We start from the raw sequence: 19,771 nt of genomic DNA, 5'->3' as shown, positions 1-19,771 counted from the left end.
CCTGGACAAGGACTGTTCACGGGTGTCTTTGCAGGCCTCTTTAAGGCTCCTTTAAAATGCCTCTGTGATTCACAACTGAAATATGGATTATCTCTAATTCAAATGCCCATAATCTCAGGTTCAAAGTTGCTCTCACTATTTTATTTTATTTTATTTTATTTTTAGACAGGGTCTCGCTCTGTTGCCCAAGCTAGAGTACAGTGACATGATCTCAGCTCACTGCAACCTCCACCTCCCAGGCTAGAGTGATCCTCCCACCTCAGCCTCCCTAGTAGCTAGGACTACAGGCGTCCACCACCATGCCCGACTAATTTTTGCATTTTTAGTAGAGATGGGATTTCACCATGTTGGCCAGGCTGGTCTTGAAGTCCTGACCTCAGGTGATCTGCCTGTCTCAGCCTCCCAAAGTGCTGGGATTACAGACATGAGCCACTATGCCGGGCCTGTCCTCACCGTTTTAAAAGAAGCCCATACCATTCATTTTATTTCTTAAAACCTAAATGGGGAATGGGGAATGCAAAAAAAAAAAAAAAATTAAAGAAATTGGTTCCATTTAAACATTTTTATAATTTGTTTCATTTTCAAGGCACAAAGAGTTTATGTCAATCATTTTAATGTCTAAGAATATAAAGTTAGCACTAGTAACATCTGGTAGTCTAATAATTCATCATGCTTAAATGTAACATTACAAAACTACATTTTAAAATCTGCCCCTTAACCAGATGTGAAACAACGGAGACAAGGGTGACACATGCTAGACACAACCTCCAAAAAACGTATGGTTGACAAAGATGGCCGACTGCTGGGGTAAAACTGCAGCAGTCATAAGCAAGGAGAGAAAGACACCACTCTATTAAAGACTTTGTTTCTTTTGCTAGACATTTTTCACTTAATCCCAGGATAGTTTCTGTTAATGCATCTTACTCTCTTTCAAATAAATTGCCCCTAGAGCAGGTGTGCACATTAAAAATGAGCTTTATAGCATCAAACACATACCACAACCAACTCTACAAGGAGGGTTTTCTGTAAGATGTGTGCGAATGTCCGAGGAACACATTCTGGCCGATAAGGCTCAGCTCCTGTGAGGTCCTGATGAGTATCTAAACAACCTCACATTTTCTCTTCCACGCCTGGGGTTAAGGCCGGCACTCGGCCCACACACAAAGCTGTGATGAGAGGTTGGTTAGGGATGGTGGAGGCAAAGCCACAAATCAGCCAGAAACTCTTTTGAGTCAATAGTTTCTACTTCCTCCCTAACCGGAACATTTACCAGAACTGCCCAGGACTTGTCACCATGAATTTAATCTCCCTGGATTTTCCCTGCTTGATGTCTAGATGAGACAATGAAGGGCAGAAAAACATCAGCGACCATGCTAGCCCCACACGATATCACCAGCACTGCGGGACTGCAGCCTTGGGTCTCATAGAGAGCCGCCAGAAGAAGGAACCAAGGTGTGCTTGGTTCACGTTTCAGGGCAGGGGGGTTCTCCAAGTTGCAGCAGATATTAAGAGTCCTGCTGAAGGCACAGTCTCCAAGAGAGGGGAGGGAGCAAGGACAGGAAGCTGGAACCAGAGGCACCGATAAGCACCCTCCTCCTTGCCTTTCCTGGAAGCAGAGGCAGTGGCATCCTGGAAGCAGAAATGAGGCAGAGTGGGGGTGACCCAGGGCTTCCAGTTCCTGCTGGTCCTTGCGTGCGCATCTGTGGGCTCCACAATTCCCCACTCCTTAAAATCTAACTTCAAGCATCTTCTCTGGTACTGCAGTGCCCAATCTTTTTGTATGGTGTAAGTCCTCTGTGTACGATCATCCAGGTATTACTAAGAGGTCCCCTCACCAGTGCTTTAAAATAAAATAATGCAATACCATATATGAATGAAATTTTGTGTGTGTGTGTGTGTGTGTGTCAGAGAGAGAGAGACAGAAAGATACTGAAGATTTGGAAGATGTTCTCCAGCAAGTTTTCAGTAATTAAGTGGAGTAAAATTGTAGGTGATTTTTAAAATGTCCTTCTTTACACTCTCTGACATTGCTTTAAAATATCAAGACAGGTGTGTCTCAGTTTGTAATTACAAAGCAGTATTTTTATTTTGAAGAAAATGTAGCTAATGTTTTAGAGAAGAAAAACAAGCTCTCAATGATTTTAAAAACTCTCAGAGACAGACCAGTTTTTTAAAAAATTGAAGGAATTGAACCCAAACCTAATTTGTTTTCAAATTTAAAATGAAAAACACGTGCCCTAAATATCATAGATTCCAATGTCAGTGAATGTCACAGATATAAATTAACATAAACTGAACAATTGGTGTGTCTAGCAACAGATACTGGTATATTCAGATACACGAGTGAGTTGACAAATTACAAGGCCGTGTATCATTTGGGGTTGAGTGAATCCCACTACAGGTGTCATTTTGTGAAGGACTTATTTGGGGGAAATGCATAGAACACACTCTTTTCGTATCCTCACTCACTCAACTGAAAAATAGGACAGAAAACAGCCTAGCTTCATTTCATTCTTTTTGCAACATCTGAATATGCGTGTTCAATCTCTTGATCAGCTGGACATGTATTTGTGAACTCATCTCTAGCATAAGCATTATTCAAGTATCTCCAGATGCCAGTCATTTCAGAAGGAAATTCAAAATCTCTGTACTTCTTGGCCACAATCTGAAAATGAAGAGAAAATCATCAGTAAAGGGGAAACTTACTAAGGTAGGCTCCCAAGTCAGACAGTCCATTCTTTTGAGGCATGTAATACATTCTTTCCCAGCTCCCCATGTCATCCTATAGTCATCCGGGCTACCCACCACGGTCTTTTGACTTGCATAGGGCCATCTTGGGTGTGGGGAGGGCTCTAAAGGTCCTGGACTCACTACAGTGGCTGCACATAGTCCCCACCAGTTTGTCACAGCTGGGCCTTGGGATCCGCTGGCATGAGTATGATCTGGACTCTGGTGGATTTCTCCTTGTGTTGCCTGTTATTCTTTCCATATGTTGTGCTGCTGTGTTATTAGGTGCTTTGTGAATAAAGATGCATGTCGGATCTGCCATTTAAATGGTGCCCTCTCTTCTTCCTACTTGCTGAACCTCACCTGCAGTCCCAAACATCTGTGCATTTTATTCCTCCTGAATGCCATCATGCTGTCACTAAGAGCATCGTCTGATTGCGGGGCCCACCTGCGCGGAGGATAGATTCATGAACAAAGCAGTTGCAAATCCATACCCTCATGGGGACGGTGGGTGTAAGGAAAAAACAGTCGAGAAACAGCATCGCGAGAAACACAGCGGCGTGAGACGCTTCCTCTAGCAAGAGGGGTACAGCTGGGGAATTAGTCAGAAAGACGTGCAGGACACTGGGGACTGTGCCAGTTTGCTAGGGTTGCCATGATAAAGTAACACATGCTGGGAGGCTTAGAACAACAGAAGTTTCCTGACTCCTAGTTCTGGGAGCCAGAAGTCCAAGATCAGGGTATCAGCAGGGCCACGCATCCTCTGAAGGCGTTAGGGAAGAATCTCCTTCCACTTCTGGCAGTGCCTTGGCTGTGCAAGCATAACTCCATCTTCACACGGCCTTCTCCCTTTGTCTGTGTTTCCAAATTTCCCCGGTTTGCAGGGACACTGGCCATCCTGGATTAGGTCCATCTCACTTCAGTATGACTTTATTTTAACTAATTACATCTGCAAAGACCCTGTTTTTAAATAAGGTCACATTCTGAGCTACTGAGGGTTAGGATATCAACACAGGAATTGGGAGGACGGCACGATTCAGCTTGAAGTAGACACCCAGAGCCACAAAGACCAGTTCGGCTTCGCTGCCTCCCATCCCACTGGTTCCCCGGATGTCTGCGTGATGCAGGTGTGGGATTAACGAGAAGATCTTCGGGACTTACTGCGCAGACTTCGGAGGACAGCAATCATTGATGCAATGTGACAGCAAAGAAGGACCATATAATTTTCAAAGAGCCTCCTAAATTGTTTGACACCTCTTCCTTGAATGCCAACTTCTTGATACTCATGTTAAGAAGTCCGCTTTTCTTTTGTTTGTATGTACCTGGTTTTTCTTTGCCCATATTTTTGTTTTAACTTTCCTGTGTACGTCGTTTAAGGCCATGCCTCTGAATGTGTCACTGAACTTGGTTTTCTGTCTGTCTGCTATATGCATGTGTGTGTCCCCCTTTCTGGTCATTTAAAAGGTTTATGGTCATGTTAACTCTCCAGTGGTTTCCTATATAACTTTAAATATATAGGAATTCTGTATTTCTTGATTTATCAAGTTTGTTTTATTTTCTGTTTTTTTGAGACAGTCTCACTCTGTCACCCAGGCTGGAGTACAGTGGAGGATCTCAGCTCAATGCAACCTCCGCCTCCCAGATTCAAGCGATTCTCCTGCCTCAGCCTCCCGAGTAGCTGGGATTGCAGGCATGCACCACCATACCCAGCTAATTTTTGTCTTTTTAGTAGAGACGGGGTTTCACTACTTTGTCCAGGCTGGTCTTGAACTCCTGGCCTCAAGTGATCCATCCACCTCAGCCTCCTAAAGTGCTGGGATTACAGGTGTGAGCCACTGCACCCGGCCTTCATTTTAGATGCTGCCTGTTAACTCGTAGTGATGACAGATGAGGGAATTTATGTATCTATGATTCTTTCCATTTCTTCTCCCTTATCCTCCTTCCAATGGTGGTAACAACATAGTTTATTATATTCTGACTCTATTCTGTCCCTATAATTCCCACTGCTGTTTGGTCTTAGAACTAGTTTCAGATTTAAAGGGGTTCTCTGTTTAGTGCCTGTTCTTTCACTTCACATACCTTCTCTGTTTCTGGATTCTTACTTTGATTATGATTTTATTATTTCATCATAGAGCAATTTTATGCTTTTTAAAAAAGAGACCAGAGGTCTAGGTAAAAACGGTAATTGCCTAGATATAAAATTCTTACCTCACACATCCTTTTCCTTAATTCTCTGTAGATGTTAAACCACAATTTTCTGACTTGTAATGGGTTCATGAAGACATCTGGGGCCAGTCTGAATTTCTTCCCTATTTTGGTGGCTTTACTCGATTTCATTCTTTTTATTATCATTACTGTTATTGTTATTACAGTATTATTGTTGTTTAGGTGCCAAAAAGGGTTATTTTTAATTCTCAAAGCTCAGTAATGTATCAAGTATGTCTCAGTGTGTTACTCTTTCTGGGGCTATGTTTAACATGGCATGTCATTTAAACTAAAGATTCAGGTCATCCTTTAGAGCAAAGTCATTTCCCCCTTGAACACTCCCTTTTTTTTTTTCCCTTTTCCTTTTCTGTTCTCTTGTTCCTGGTTATGTATACCTGGAATCTCTCTAATCACCTTTTTTGTTCTTCCCCATTTGATTTTAGATGATTTTCTCAGGCTTGTCTTCCAAATCACTGACAGCAAGGCTACAAACACATACCACATACCATAACCAGCTCTACAAGATGTGTGCGAATGTCAGAGGAAATCAATTTCAGCAATGTCTTTGTCTGTGTCTTACTACTTCTAACGGGACTTTTATTTCTGCAGTTCTTTTATTTGTCTTTACTTTTCTTCTTGAGCTCTGCCAGCCTGATTGCCATCCCCTTTGTGATAGTGTATTTTTCAACATCTGTGTCTTGTCTTCGAGTTCTTTCTCAAAAAGCCCATATTCTCTTTCATTTCTTTGAGGCTGTAGAAAAGTTTCTGTATGAAATGTTCTTTGATGTGCTGGAGGAGCAGTTCTTGATCATATATGTATTTCCCATCTGCCTTTTTTCTGTTTTTGTTTCTTGTCTTTATCATTCCTCCCTCCAACCCCCTCCTTTTCAATCAACTCTGTCTACACCAAGGTCTCACTGGCATTCTCTCTGGTATTGGCCATCTTTGAATGAGGCAGATCTATTGGACCTATCATTTGTTTAAAAGCAGTGGGGAGGGAAAAGGGAGTGAGACAGGGCAGGTGGACAGCCAGTTGGAATATTTGCTCCCAAGCACCTTCTCACCAACCACTGCTCTGCCCCAGAGAGACACATTAGAGTTGGGGTTAGGGTTACGGTTAGGGTTAGGGTTAGGGTTAGGGTTAGGGCATCCTCCACTCTGAGGCTCACAGATTAGGCAGAAGGCCACTGTGGCTAAAAACGAAGCTTGGGCAATTCGTAATCTCTCTCTTGACTTAATTTATTTTCTCTGGTCAGCAGTTACAATGCAAAACGACACTTCCCTCCTTTCCTCCCACTTTACTTCCCCTCCAGACTGTTCCTCTGGATTGGGGGCTGGGTCACAGCCTAGAAAGATGGTGCCTCTGTATGGTTCCTCCTTCAATTCTGCCTCCCTAGAGCTCTCGGCTCAACAATGTTCTCTACCGGGAAGGTCCCTGCCTCCCTCCTGGCCCGCCTCATACTCTAGTCCTCAAGCAAAGAAGTTTGAGTTGGGGATTTCAGGACTGTGTCCTTTACCTTTTGAGAAATCTGAACTTTGCTAATGATATGGAGAAACATGTAATAGTTCTGTGGCTCCTCCCACTGAAAGAAGCTTCCCACTCTTTAAGTCGGTGATCTGTCATCCCTTTGTAGTTTTATAAAAGATGATGCTAATACCCTATTTTTATATTGTTTCTGCTGGGTTTCTGGCAGGGGAATAAATTACAAATCCCTTCACACTCTCGTCTTTTACCATAATTCCCTTAGATTGATTCTCATTTCCTTGCAGAAGTACTCCATCCTGGAAGATCATTAAGCTATTGGGTGTTGAGTGCTAAATGGCTTTGTAGATGTTGCTGCTGGGTCTTATAGTGGAGGCGTGAACTGCGATCTCACTGTAAAGCTTACCCTTTCTACTGAAATTTAAAATCCTCTTTTCTCATGGGAGCTACACAAGGGGCCACGAATGCTCGATGGCTGGGATATTTCTCCCCCTCTTTCTCAACGTTCATGTATTTCTGCAATGCTATGCTGGCCACAGTAGGGACTAAAAAGCATTGACCAAAAGGGACTCAGTCAAAACACAACTACATAAATATCCTGTTGAAGGCAGCTCCCAAATTTAGCAGGTTTTGAGGGGTGGAGATGCTTTCATTAAATTTTGGATGTCCTTGGACTGGCAAAGCTATTGAAAAGACATCTGCCCAAGGGATCGGCAACCTCCTGAAGGCCTGTATTTCAAGTCAGTCACCTCAAGCACAAAAAGGAAGGGAGAAAAAGGGAGCAACAGGGCCAGGACTGAGAGAAGAGGATAGAAAGAAGAAATGCAGGAAGACAAAGGCAAAAGAATGAGCAGAGTCACCAGGGGTGGCCGGGTGCCCACAGGAGCCTCAGCACCATAGACTGTATGAAGTTAACCTGTAACTTATTTATCTGTTTATATATTTTTTGACACAATCTTGCTCTGTTGCCCAGACTGGAGTGAGTGCTCACTGCAACCTCTGCCTCCTGGGTTCAAGTGATTCTCGTGCCTCAGCCTCCAGAATGCATGGGACTACAGGTGCACACCACCACACCTGGCTAATTTTTTAATGTTTTGTAGAGATGAGGTTTCGTCATGTTGGCCAGACTGGTCTCAAACTCCTGGCCTCAAGTGATCTGCCCATCTTGGCCTCCTAAAGTGCTGGGATTACAGGCATGAGCCACTGCGCCTGGCCGCTAACTTATAATTTCTAAATGCTAACTAAATGGGTTATTAGAACACTCAGTCCATGACTTATTTTTCCCAGTGTTTCTTCCATCTCCCCTACCCTTATACCAACCACCTGGCTCCGGCCCTGGCAGGATTTTAATCATTAAAATGCCCCAGAGCCAGGCATGGGCTTCTTCCTAAGGTATCTGGAGCTGCTAAGGGCCAAGGACATAGCAATCTCATCATAACAATCACATTTGACTTCTGTAAGTGATAGAGCGGCTGGGAAGGCTGCTTTGCTGAGAAACACCAACAGCTAGGGAGTCCGAGTGTGGGGATATCTGCTTGGAGCTCCAGGGATCACTCTCAGAAGCAGTGGATCGGGGAATTACATTTCGTGTGTGTGTGTGTGTGTGTGTGTGTGTGTGTGTGTGTGTGTGTGTGTTTTGAGATGGAGTCTTGCTCTGTCGCCCAGGCTGGAGCTCAGTGGCGCGATCTCAGCTCACCACAACGTCTGTCTCCCAGGTTCCAGCAATTCTCCTGCCTCAGCCCCCCAGGTAGCTGGGAGTACAGGCACCCATCACCACACCCGGCTAATTTTTTGTATTTTTAGTAGAGACGGGGTTTCACCGTGTTAGCCAGGATGGTCTCGATCTCCTGACCTCGTGATCTGCCCACCTTGGCCTCCCAAAGTGCTGGGATTACAGGCGTGAGCTTCCACGCCTGGTCTGGGGACTCACATTTCTAAAAAGCTCCCCAGACAGTTTGTATGCCTACTAACGTTGGAGAACCACTGGTCTGGGAGGTCTTTAAGCCCTAGTAATACATGATTCATGGCTCTTAAATCATGTTCAGCTACTATATGTGAAGGCAGGGCACCAAATATGGCAGAGACTCAGTCAAAAGCTGCCTGCTGCTCCCTGGATGTTGAGGGTCCATTTTTTAAAAATAAGTAAGTAATTAATAACCTAACTGTTTTTAGAGATGGAGTCTCACTCTGTTGCCCAGGCCAGAGTGCAATGCCACCTCCTTAACTTGCTGCAGCCTCAAGTTCCTGGGCTCAAGTGATCCTCCAGCCTCAGCCTCCCATGTAGCTGGGACTATAGGTACACGCCACCATGCCCGGCTAATTTTTTTAAAATTATTTTTTGTATAGATGGGGTCTCGCTATGTTGCCCAGGCTGGTCTTGAACTCCTGGCCTCTAGCGATCCTCCTACCTCAGCCTCCCAAATCATTGGGATTACAGGCCACTGCACCTGGCTAAGGGTCACTGTTAAGAGCTAACAGGACACTCCTGTCATGCCTAGAAAGGGCCATGTAGAGCCCTACAGTCACCAACAGCTGACCGAGTTCACATTTTAACAGCCCCAGATTCCACACGCCTCATCTGTAATTCTCAATTGCTAATGCCAGGTATAATCTATGAAATTCCTCAGGCTGCTTTCACATAACCTCTCTTTAGGCTGCGTGAGTCAGGCTGAGAGAGAAGCAGAAGGTGGGGCCACGTTCCCAGGCACTTCCCGAGAACACCCGAAGCCCATCTTCTGTGTGTATGAAAGCTGGGGCTCGGCTGTCCCGAACAGAACTAGTGTTTTTAATCCAAGTGTCCACATTTCAAACCGTTTAAATGTCTGGCCCAAACACAAATAAAAACAAAATAAAACAAAGCCCAGTTCGTGTACTCGGCACACATGTCAGGAGAGAAGACGCACCTTAATAATATGGAGCTTGGGTAAGAGGTTGCAGTCAGCCAGCGTCAGCTCGTCCCCATCCAGAAACTTCCTTCCAGAAACAGTGGCATCCTCCGTGCTGTAGGCATCTATTTCATCAGGCAGAGGGCTATTTAAGTAATTATCCAGTTTCCTCAGGGCCTTCAGCAGGTTCTTTTCATAAACTAAAACAGGAAGGCAAGAAATCACAAACAGAGGTCTTGCAAGTGTGTGTCACTTTTCACCAGCTATGATGGAGTTTGCTTCCCTACCTCGCTGAGACGTGGCCAATCAGCAATGGGTGCTGGGAAGGCAGGAGGTGGATGTAGAATATCTGAATAAAGGGCTCACTCCTCCCTGGAAAATCACACTGCTGCTGTCTACACAATATTGCTACTTCTAGAAGTCATTTATTTATTCAAAACTATTTATGGAAAGCCTGTGGGGAGGCGTGGTCTGGCAGAAACATCATTGAACACGATTCCCATGGTGTGGCCGGAACACCTGGGTGGTGACTATTTTCCCTAAAAATGTTGTTTTCTGGGTTCCCAGCCTCAAAAGCAGCATTCCATCTCTTGAAGCCCACGTGCAGATTCAAAGTTGGAGGAGCTTTTTCTGTATCTCCAGACTCACTTCTCTACCCACTGGGACATAGATGAGAATGCCCCAGGAGCGTACGAGCCGCCGTGCTAAGGCTCGAGTCCGTGTTGCAACAGAAAACAGGAGGATGGGAGGTACTCACTCTCGTTTGCGTCCTTCTTTGTGTTTTTTATAAACGCTGAGAATTTGGCGAACACGTCGTTTCCTGCCGAATTAGACTCGGGGTGCTGGGTCCCCAGCTTGGGATACCTTGAAAAGTTCAAGATTGGAGGATCACAGACAAGCGATGTTCTAGTTGAGATAATACTATACAATGCAGAAAAACAGCTTTCTCTGGGTATGAAAATGAAAAGCTTTCCTTCAACGTTTTCCTGACCCTTTTCCTCTCGAAAGTTGGGAAGTCACACCATCTAGGAGAATGGCACTGGACCCAGAGGTTTGGATTATGGTTGTTGTTGATTCCTGGCAGTGGCCAGTCCTGGGACACAAGAACCCACCTGACCTTGCTGGTCTCAGGTCCCTCCCTAGTAAAATGAAGGGGATGGACTAGAAATAGTTCCCCTGAGGTCCAACAATCCACGATACTTCTTCCTAACACATACTCCATAGCTTCCAGCAGGGTGTCTAGGATACAGCCAACCACCCTCCCTGGACCCATGTTCTCCCACTTCCTGCCATCAAACCCTGACTGCCAAGCTGCAGGTGCAGCACAATGAAGCCCAGGCCCCCGAACTGTAATCTGGTTACACCAGGGGTATGATGAAGGAAGTGAGCTCCGTGGGCTGCAGAAAACCACATACACACACTGCCCAGAGCTGTAGAATTGACTACTAGTGGGGGAAAGTGACAATCAAGTTACGAACACCAGTTTTCTGAGGCCTACCTCGGGGGAGCTAATTTCTCCTCTAAGAACTCCTCGATCTTATTCACATCCGTCTTGACTTCACCATCAAAAGTCATAAAAGGAGGGTTTGTTCCGGGAGCCAGGTTCTGCAGGTCTGCGGGTTTCCTAGGTGGGAGGAAACAGCAGTGTTTATGGGCCACCGGGAGAATCTGGACTCCTTTCCAGGCTTAGCCGTGTCCTCCCCAGTTTAAGAGAAGCAGCTCTTGAGGACTGCAAAGTAGAGGGTGGGTTTACAAAAATTTCTTGCTGGCAATGAAAGTAAAGGCATTCATTAACAAATGATGGGCTTGTTGATGCGCCCCTTTGTGAATACGGAGCACAAAGGGGCACATCAACAAACGGAGGTGAAAAAGTTAACTCTCCCCACTGTCACCAGCTCAGACAGGCTTGGAAGAGTCACAGCTGACCAGCAACTGGGGGAATAAGTTCTTCACGGCAACCCCAACTCCTACTCCTTCCTGACTCCAGCCCAGCCGACCCTGTCATGGCTCTGCTTGGCCCAAATGTGGGCTTCAGTTCAGACTCCAACTGAGAATGGACGTGCCCATGCAGCACCGTGGGCCTTAGGTCTCAGAGAGAGAGAGAGAGAAAGTGTGTGTGTGTGTGTGTGTGTGTGTGTGTGTGTGTGTGTGTGTGTGTGTAGGGAACTAGGTACAGTTATTTCAGTAAGGCAGATGCCTTGTCTTACCTTTTCAGGTCCACTGTGGTCACGTTAAATATAACACCTTTCAGCCAGAGAATCATGAAGAGACGCTGAGAAAATGGGCAATTTCCGATACTCTCACCATCATAACCAGCCTACAAGTGGAGAAGGAGATTTCCATCTGAGCCAGTCTCACAATTATACATACCGACACCACAACGTGCACATGCAAAATCATTGCAGGTTGATGTGAATGATCATGACACTGTGAATATCCTCCTGAGGCCATTTACCAGCCTCAAAGTGGAGTTGGCGGTGGATGTAGGGGATGGGGGAGAGGACACCACACACACACATGCACATACACAACCCACACACACGCACGCACACACGCATGCACACATGCACACACGTGTGCACACACAAGGATGCACACACACGTACACACATGCACATGCACGCACACATATGCACACGCATGGACGCACATGCACGCACACACACGTGCACACACATGCGCACACGCCCACACACACACACATGCACACACATGCACGCACACACATGCACGCACACGCACGCACACAATGTGCGCACATACACACACACACACATGCACATGTACACGTATGCACTGCACTGAGTATTTTCTTTCTTCTTCCCCACCACCTCACCACTTCCTGCCACACTGGGCCTCTGAGCTGAGGAGCAGCAGTAGGAACTCCCTTCATCACCAAAGGTGAAAAAGAAAGACACGCCCTTTCCCTCCCTCTATCTCTCCATCCTCTCCAAGGATCAAATATTCTTAGCAGCTTTGGTATAATACTAAAACCTGGAAACAACCCAGATGCTATCAAGAGTAGAATATGTGTATCAGTTTAGTATATCCATGCCTTGAGATACTACAGCACAATGGTAAAGAATTAGCTATTATACAAGCAACAGTGCATCTCACACACACAATGTTGAGAGAAAGACACCAGACTCAAAAGCGTCCTGCATGATTCAGGCTAGGTAAAGGTCAAACTTGTCTACGATGGTGGAAGTCAGAACAGCAGATGTCCCTGGAAGATACTATTGTCTCGGAAAGACAGAAGGAAAAAGCCTTGTGGGTGGTGGCAATGTTGTTCTACGTCTTGATCTGCATGGTGGCTACGTGGGTGTATTTGATTGATAAAAGTCCTAAGATTTGGGTGCTTTACTGAATATAAGTGATATGGTTTGTATATTTGTGCCAGCCGCAATCTCATGTTGAATTGTAATCCCCAGTATTGGAGGTAGGGCCTGGCAGGAGGTGACTGAGTCAGGGGTATGGATTTCTCATGAACAGCTTAGCACCATCCCCTTGCTGTTGCCGTTTTGATAGTGTGTGAGTTCTTGCCAGACTGAGCTGTTTAAAAGCGTGTGGCACTTCCCCCTCCCTTTTGCTCCTGCTCTGGCCATGTGACGTGTCTCCTCCCGCTTTGCCTTCCTCCAGGACTGTGAGCTTTGTGAGGCTGCCCCCAGAAGCTAAGCAGATGCCAGCACCAGGCTTCCTAAAAAGCCTGCAGAATTTGAGCCAGTTGAACCTCTTTTCTTCATAAATTACCCAGTCTCAGGTATCTTTACAGCAATGCGCAAACAGCTTAACGCAGTAAGTTTTACCTAAATACAAAAGAAAAGAATGCTAAAATGCTAATTTAAAAGATATACAGAGTTTGATTCAGTGGATCCTGCTGCATGGGGCCCAGGAATGTGAATTTTTAACACGTTCCTCCAAAGTGACATAATGCTGGTGGTCAGAAACCATGCTGTGAGTTCAACCTTAGTCCAATCTTGGGCAAGAGATAAGGCTGGTGCTACCAGCAGTATTGTCCATGTGTAAGACAAAATGATGTGAACCCCCAATTAGATGATCCATTGATAAGAAGACTTTCAGGCCTTGCCAGGTGATAAATACAGCTCCATAAACACAGTTAATAGACGACCTTACTGCATATGAAGGGGCACCAATAGACCCAGATTACTGAATTCAGAGTCCCTAAGCTCTGGGCCTGTGCGTCATATCCCCTCCAACTCTCCCCTCCCCAAGCCAGCATTCATTTCCTCTCTGCCTATTAGAGGGGAGGGTCTGAGAATCTCCCCAGGGGCCTTGAAGTTGCTGGGAGCCTGAAGGTTGGAAGGTGGACAGTTACGACACATACATCCAAGTGGTCACAACGACTCCCTGCAGATGGGCCCTGAAAAGCACCCGCTCGTCCACCTGAGGCTGTTCCCCACCTTGGGGTCCCACCACCCTATGACCATGTTGAAGGCCACCCCCATGTCCTCCTCACTCCCTGTTCTGGAGCAAGGGGAAGTGCAGAGCTGAATTAGAGAAAACTCCCAGTGGCTGATGACCTGGGAACCCTCTTAAATCGTGGAACTTTCTTAACTAGTGCAGGTTTGAGCACAGTCAAGCCAAGCAAAGGCGGAGCAGGGAGACGAAAGCACAAGGACACATGTTTTGGCCAGTCCCAACTTGCTCTGTAGCTTGTAAACCTCTTATTTTTATAGTAGTTACACGAAGCACAGCAAAGTCTGAAATAAGTTCTGCAAAGTAGGGCAACTGTGTGAGTTTTTTCTCCCGTCTCCCTAACCTTTGGAATCCTCTTATAACTCACGTGGTGAATCTCTCCTGAGGGCGTGTGTCCCGTTCCAGTAAAGGGCATCTTGTTCAAGTGCCCCTCGACAAAGCTCTGCCTCGGAATGGGCCCGTCTTGCAGTGGCCTCTTTTCACCGTGGCATCTGCAGGATGATTATATTGCACGGGGCTCTCCGCCTGCTCGGTCTCTGGTCTCAAACTCAAGTCAGTGATTTCCCTTGAAATTGTTATTCTTGCTACTTCATGAACCCTGGCAGCTACTTCTTTAGGGGGAATAAAGCTAGTAGGAGCAATAAATTTTTCAAAAAATAAAAATCGCCTTCGTCATCCAACTCAGTAAAAAGTTGAACTTCTTAACAGGCCCCTTCTCAGATCTGCCACTGGGACGGAACATCTGGCCAGAAAGAGGATGGGACAATATCTGTTCGGCCACAGCTTAAGACATAGAAGAAAGTTGCAATTACGCATTTCCCCCTTTGGGGCCTTAAAACTGAATTTTCCCCACCCAACATGGCTAGTGAACCGAAGGCTGTTAGGCATTTTAGAATTAGCCAGCAGTGGTGACTGCCAATGAAACAGAATTTACATATCTAGTGTTGCCTCATCGCAAATTGCTCTAAAAAATTCCTTTCTGTCTCAGTCTGTTGTAAATGAGGGGGTTACGGGAACATGGTGGGAGTGACTGGGATGCCTTGCTGCCTAATTTTATTACTTTAATGTGCTTCAGTGCCTGGATGTGCCAGCAAAAATAAAGGCGAAGATATGCCATCTCCATTGCCCATTATTGAGCAATAATGGGAGAGGATGGCCTTGGTCATATTCATTAGCCAGACAAGATGATGGGATAAAGACATACATTCCGAGGGAATAACTGACACTGTCGCCATAATTGGGACATTTTATCACACACAGTTTTCTTTTCCCCCAGCGCTGATAATTCTCTCAGGCTAAGTGCACTCTGGGCTAAAATTTCTCCGCAGGATTCTCAGCTTACGAAGGACGTTTTTGTACATATACATTTCTGATCAAATCAAATTAAGCAGATTGAGAACGTAGAGTGGTTGTTGTTTCCAGTCAAGACTTAGGTGCTTGGATAACCCAGAATTGCATGTTTGCCTTTCAAATTCAACTTTGTTGAGTTCCTCAACAAAGGTAATTCTCAAAAGGTAATTCCCAAAAGAAAGAAATGGTGCCTCCAATGCCTCTGACGCCACATTCTGAGAAACTCTGTTGGCCTGGGATACCAGCCTCAGCATCTGAGAACCTGGGGACGCTGCTGGATCCTGGCCTTGCGAACCTCCCTGTCCCAGGGCTCCCCACCAAGGCCTGAGTTGTGCAGGTCCAAATGGCACCACAAGGTCACCAGTTCCTCCTCACCACATGCCCTCTCTAAATTACAGACTCCCCTGTTGGCTCCTTTCATACTTACTCCACCCAAATTTAAATAAAAGGCCTTTTTCTTAATTCCCTCTTTTTGTTCAGGCAAATAGCCTCTTATATGTACAGGGCACCACCCACACAGCCACCTTCCACTAGAAGATCCCTGCCCTGCTGCTGCCTTCCAAGGACCAAACAAACGCCTGGTATCCTGGCATAGACCTGACGGGGCGATGACTCCCAAAGACATTCTTGGCTGCTCCTCAGCACCCCACACTCTCCTTCTCACCAGAGCAGGCCACCTCCTCTCACCTTCTTGATTCTACCATCTTTCTAGAAAATTCTGTGTGGGTTTACATTCTGTGTGGGTTTACACATTCCATCAAGTAAGCACTTTTCTGTACTCTGCGGAAATATAATGAAAAACAATTTGGAAGCAGTGGAGAGAAGATAAACAAAGAGGCCACAAAGCGGTAATATTTTAATTGGTTATTTTCTGATAACTGGTTTTCAACCAAGGAGGCAGGACAAGCATCCTGTGTGCAAGGAAGGATGCTGGTCCCTGCAGAAAACGGGGAGAAAGATGTGGTGTCTGGTGGAGGGATCTGGGAGCAAGCAGCTGATCTGGATCCATCGCAGGATGTGGAGAGTGAGTGAGTGATAATGGGCCGCTCCGTTCCAGCATGCCAGGGGGACTTTGGGCTGAATAAAAACAGTAGGTGACCAGAGGAGGCCAGAGTCAGAGACAGAGTGAGGTGTGGGAGGCCAGAGAGTCGTCCTCAGAGGGGAACAAAGGGGCCAGAAGACCCAGCCAGGGCGCTCTCTGTTGGCAGCTGAACCAAACTGACGAAAAGCCAGAGAGAAAGAGTTAAGGCAGATCAGACGGGAGGTGACTCCCTCCTCCCAGTCCCACCCACACACTTCCCTGAATCCCTTCCCAGTCCTTTGCTGGATGCCCAGTGGCCTCACACGCTTTGAACACTGGCAGTCAAACATGCACTTCGTGGCCAAGCAGGAAGATCTTGGCCTTGAGGCCACACAGCCAGCCCTCCCCACCTCCCCTGCGCCTGTCCTGCCCATGGAGGCTGGGTGTCAGTCCCTGAAGCACAGGAAACTTCACTGCATGTACAACTGACGCTTGGGGGTTGACGTATGGGATTGATGAACACCCCTCGTGGAATGTGTGAGTTGTAAACTCAACCCAGGAGAGCCTGAGGGATATTACCATCGGCATCTGGCTTGTGGAATGGTGGGTGCTTGTGAAAGGGACACGCGGGAGCCCTGGCTGCTTGCCACGCCCCCAGCCTGCACCCCCCCACCCCTGCATGGAGGCCTGACATTTGGATCAAGACAGGACCCAGAGATTGTCCCATTCCCTGCAGACGGTCTTGGGACACGGGCAGGGTTCAGCCCTATTGGGTCTTCTATTGCTTCCACGAGGAAATAGGTGGGGGAGCTGGGGTCTCTCTGCCCCTTTCTCTAGGGGCGTCTGGAGTCAGCAGCCCCTCATCTTCGGTCATCAGGGTGTTCCTAGTGCACAGGAAATGCTCACAAAATGACAGGGGCCTGAATCCAGTGGCTCCCATGCGCCTGGGGCCAGGTCCCCTGTAGAAAGTGCCTCACAGCTTCTCCCTGCTCATTCCTTCCTGGGCCAAAGTCCATGAACTTTTTCCCTTCCAGAAGTTCACAAATTCTCACTACTAAGAGGTCACCCACTGAGAGTCATATCTATAGGAGGAGGAGAAGGGGAGGTGGGAGAGAAAGTAAGAGGGCCTGAGTCACCCACAGCAAGTCCACCAGGCTGCCTTCTGTGCCCAGCTCCCAGTCTGATGGTTATCACTTAAAATGCAATATTTAAATTGAACTGAGACCTCTTGATTTTGAATAGCTCTGTAAATTAAAAAAAATTATGAGACTCTCCATTTGCCTGATGAGTTGAAATTTCCCTTTTCAGGCAACATCAGGTTTCTCCAAGGCAACATGGTGGACGGGAGTGGGTGCTGGCGTTGGAGCCAGGGAGAGCTGTGTGAACCTCGGTCCCCCACTTACTAATTGTGTGGCTTCAGGCGGTTCATTTGTTCTCCCTGAGCCTCAGTTTCTCCCTTTAAAAAAAAAATAGGGATACATGCACCGACATCGTGCAAGATCTGTGTGTGATACACTGGAATACCTGGGCACCCAATAAAGGTAGCTATTATTGTCATTATCATCATCAACATCATCATCATTTCTCCCCCAAACTTGAACACACCACAGCAGACAATTATGGAGTGCAGGGTACCTTTTAACAAGCCTCAATTAGTGAGATTTTTTATGCCAAATTGCGCAGTCCTTAAAGAACCACTGATTTTTTTTTCTTCTAAAGTAACGCATCCTATACCTACTCCAAGTGAAAATTAGGAACTTAAGTCCCTTTCTAAATTGCAAAGCAAACAGATCTTCAGCCAGGAGACAAAAAGGCAAAAATCCCTGGTCAGTATTCGTGCCTGGGAGCCAGACAAACCTCTTGTAAAAGGTCTAGAGAAGGGCACACCTGGACGGCTGAGCATACCTTGACCCGTGGCGGCGTGGGCAAGCTCCCAGAGAACTCCTTTTCCAGAAATGACACCACAGTCCTCTGTAGCGGTGAAAAGACTCACACCACAGTCATCTATAGTGGTTAAAAGGCTAAGGTTTTTTTCTGACTTTTGGGGTGATGAAAGCCTGAGCAGTGGGTGGTTGACTTTTTTCTACCACCCCCTCGAAGAGAGGGAATTCCATGGAATGGGAGGAGAACACAGCCGCTCCCCATCACAACTTGAAGTTCAATACCATGGGAATGCAGAAGCACGTGAAGAAGGGTTATAAGGATACAGGAGTTCAAAAGAAATTATTTAGGCAGGTAGTGAGGTAAGGAAGTCCTCACTAAGGTTTTCCTTTTAATAAAAAGCAGCCTCTAAATCGTTCCTTTCTTTTATTTATTTATTTATTTATTTATTTATTTATTTATTTATTTATTTATTTTGAGACATAGTCTCACTGTCTCATCCAGGCTGGAGTGCAGTGGCGCGATCTCAGCTCACTGCAAGCTCCACCTCCCGGGTTCATGTCATTCTCCTGCCTCAGCCTCCCCAGTAGCTGGGACCACAGGCGCCCGCCACCACAGCTGGCTAATTTTTTGTATTTTTAGTAAAGACAGAGTTTCACCGTGTTAACCAGGATGGTCTCAATCTCCTGACCTCGTGATCCGCCCTCCTTAGCCTCCCAAAGTGTTGGGATTACAGGCGTGAGCCACCGCGCCCGGCCTAAACCTCCATCCTTAACCTCACTTCACATGTGTCTGTGTCTTTGATTTCCTTGGCATGAGGCAAAGAACCTCAGGTATCACCCTAGACGAACGATGCCACTTCAATAACAAGATGCAGAAGGAACAAACTAGCTCATTCCTTTGCAGAACAGGAATTAAGGAAAATATCCTCCAAAAGCAACAATTTCTAAGGTGACTTTAAAAACAGATAATAGGCCCGGTGCAGTGGCTCACACCTGTAATCCCAGCACTTTGGGGAGGCTGAGATGGGCAGATTGCTTGAGCTCAAGAGTTCAAGACCAGCCTGGGTAACATGGTGAAACCCTGTCTCTACCAAAAATTTAAAAAAACAAAAAACAAAAAAACAGTCAGGTATGGTGGCATGCGCCTATAGTCTCAGCTTCTTATGGAGCTGAGGTGGGAGAATCGCCTGAGCCCAGGAGGTCGAAGCTACAGTGAGCAGAGATTTCCCCACTGCACTCCAGCTTGGGTGTCAGAGGGAGATCCTGTCTCAAAAACAAAACAAAACGTCACCGCTACCATTCACTGACTACCTACTCTGACGTCAGGTAAGGTTCTAAATTATTTATGGATGTTGTTGAATTTAATCCTCTCAAAATCATGTAAGACATATCCTATTATTCCTCCTGTTTCATAAACAAGGAAACTGAACTTCAGAGGTGCTAAATAACCTGGCCAAAGATGCAGATAGATTTCAAAGAATAAAGTGCACTCTCTCCCGCTCCTCTCTCCATTCGGTGGCCCCAGTGTCTTTCCTGGTGCCCAAGATGGAAACTGTACTCTTCACCACCCTCTACCTGACCATCAGTCTCCCGCCCAGCACAGCGTTTCTGCTTTTGGAGCTGCTCTTGCCGGGTCTCAGAGCCTCGAGCCTGGGGGGGTCTCTCTGGCTGGAATTCCTCACCCTCTGATCTTTCCCGTATCCTGGACAAGGTTAACCCTGATAAGATGCCATTTTCCTTAGGTCATTCTGCTGGAATGTTATTAAAATGCAAATTGGAA

At 46.3% G+C, this 19,771-nt stretch overlaps 1 protein-coding gene across 1 annotated transcript in view; it reads right to left on the bottom strand.

Annotated features, from left to right (window-relative positions):
- Positions 1-596: 596 nt before the first annotated feature.
- CLIC6 (chloride intracellular channel 6) overlaps positions 597-19,771 on the bottom strand; it is a 46,706-nt gene continuing 27,531 nt past the window's right edge. Inside the window, exons 2-6 of the mRNA XM_007967299.3 lie at positions 11,508-11,617; positions 10,799-10,924; positions 10,058-10,164; positions 9,319-9,500; positions 597-2,665 (exon numbers count right to left, since the gene is read on the bottom strand). Of these exons, the coding sequence (XP_007965490.3) occupies positions 2,504-2,665; positions 9,319-9,500; positions 10,058-10,164; positions 10,799-10,924; positions 11,508-11,617 (687 nt within the window). The 3' untranslated portion in view covers positions 597-2,503. The remainder of the gene's footprint in view (positions 2,666-9,318; positions 9,501-10,057; positions 10,165-10,798; positions 10,925-11,507; positions 11,618-19,771) is intronic.

Source organism: Chlorocebus sabaeus, chromosome 2 (assembly GCF_047675955.1).
Source record: "Chlorocebus sabaeus isolate Y175 chromosome 2, mChlSab1.0.hap1, whole genome shotgun sequence".
NCBI lineage: Eukaryota > Metazoa > Chordata > Mammalia > Primates > Cercopithecidae > Chlorocebus > Chlorocebus sabaeus.
Note: the sequence above shows the minus strand (reverse complement) of the source record. Positions and strands in the feature narration are given on the sequence as shown.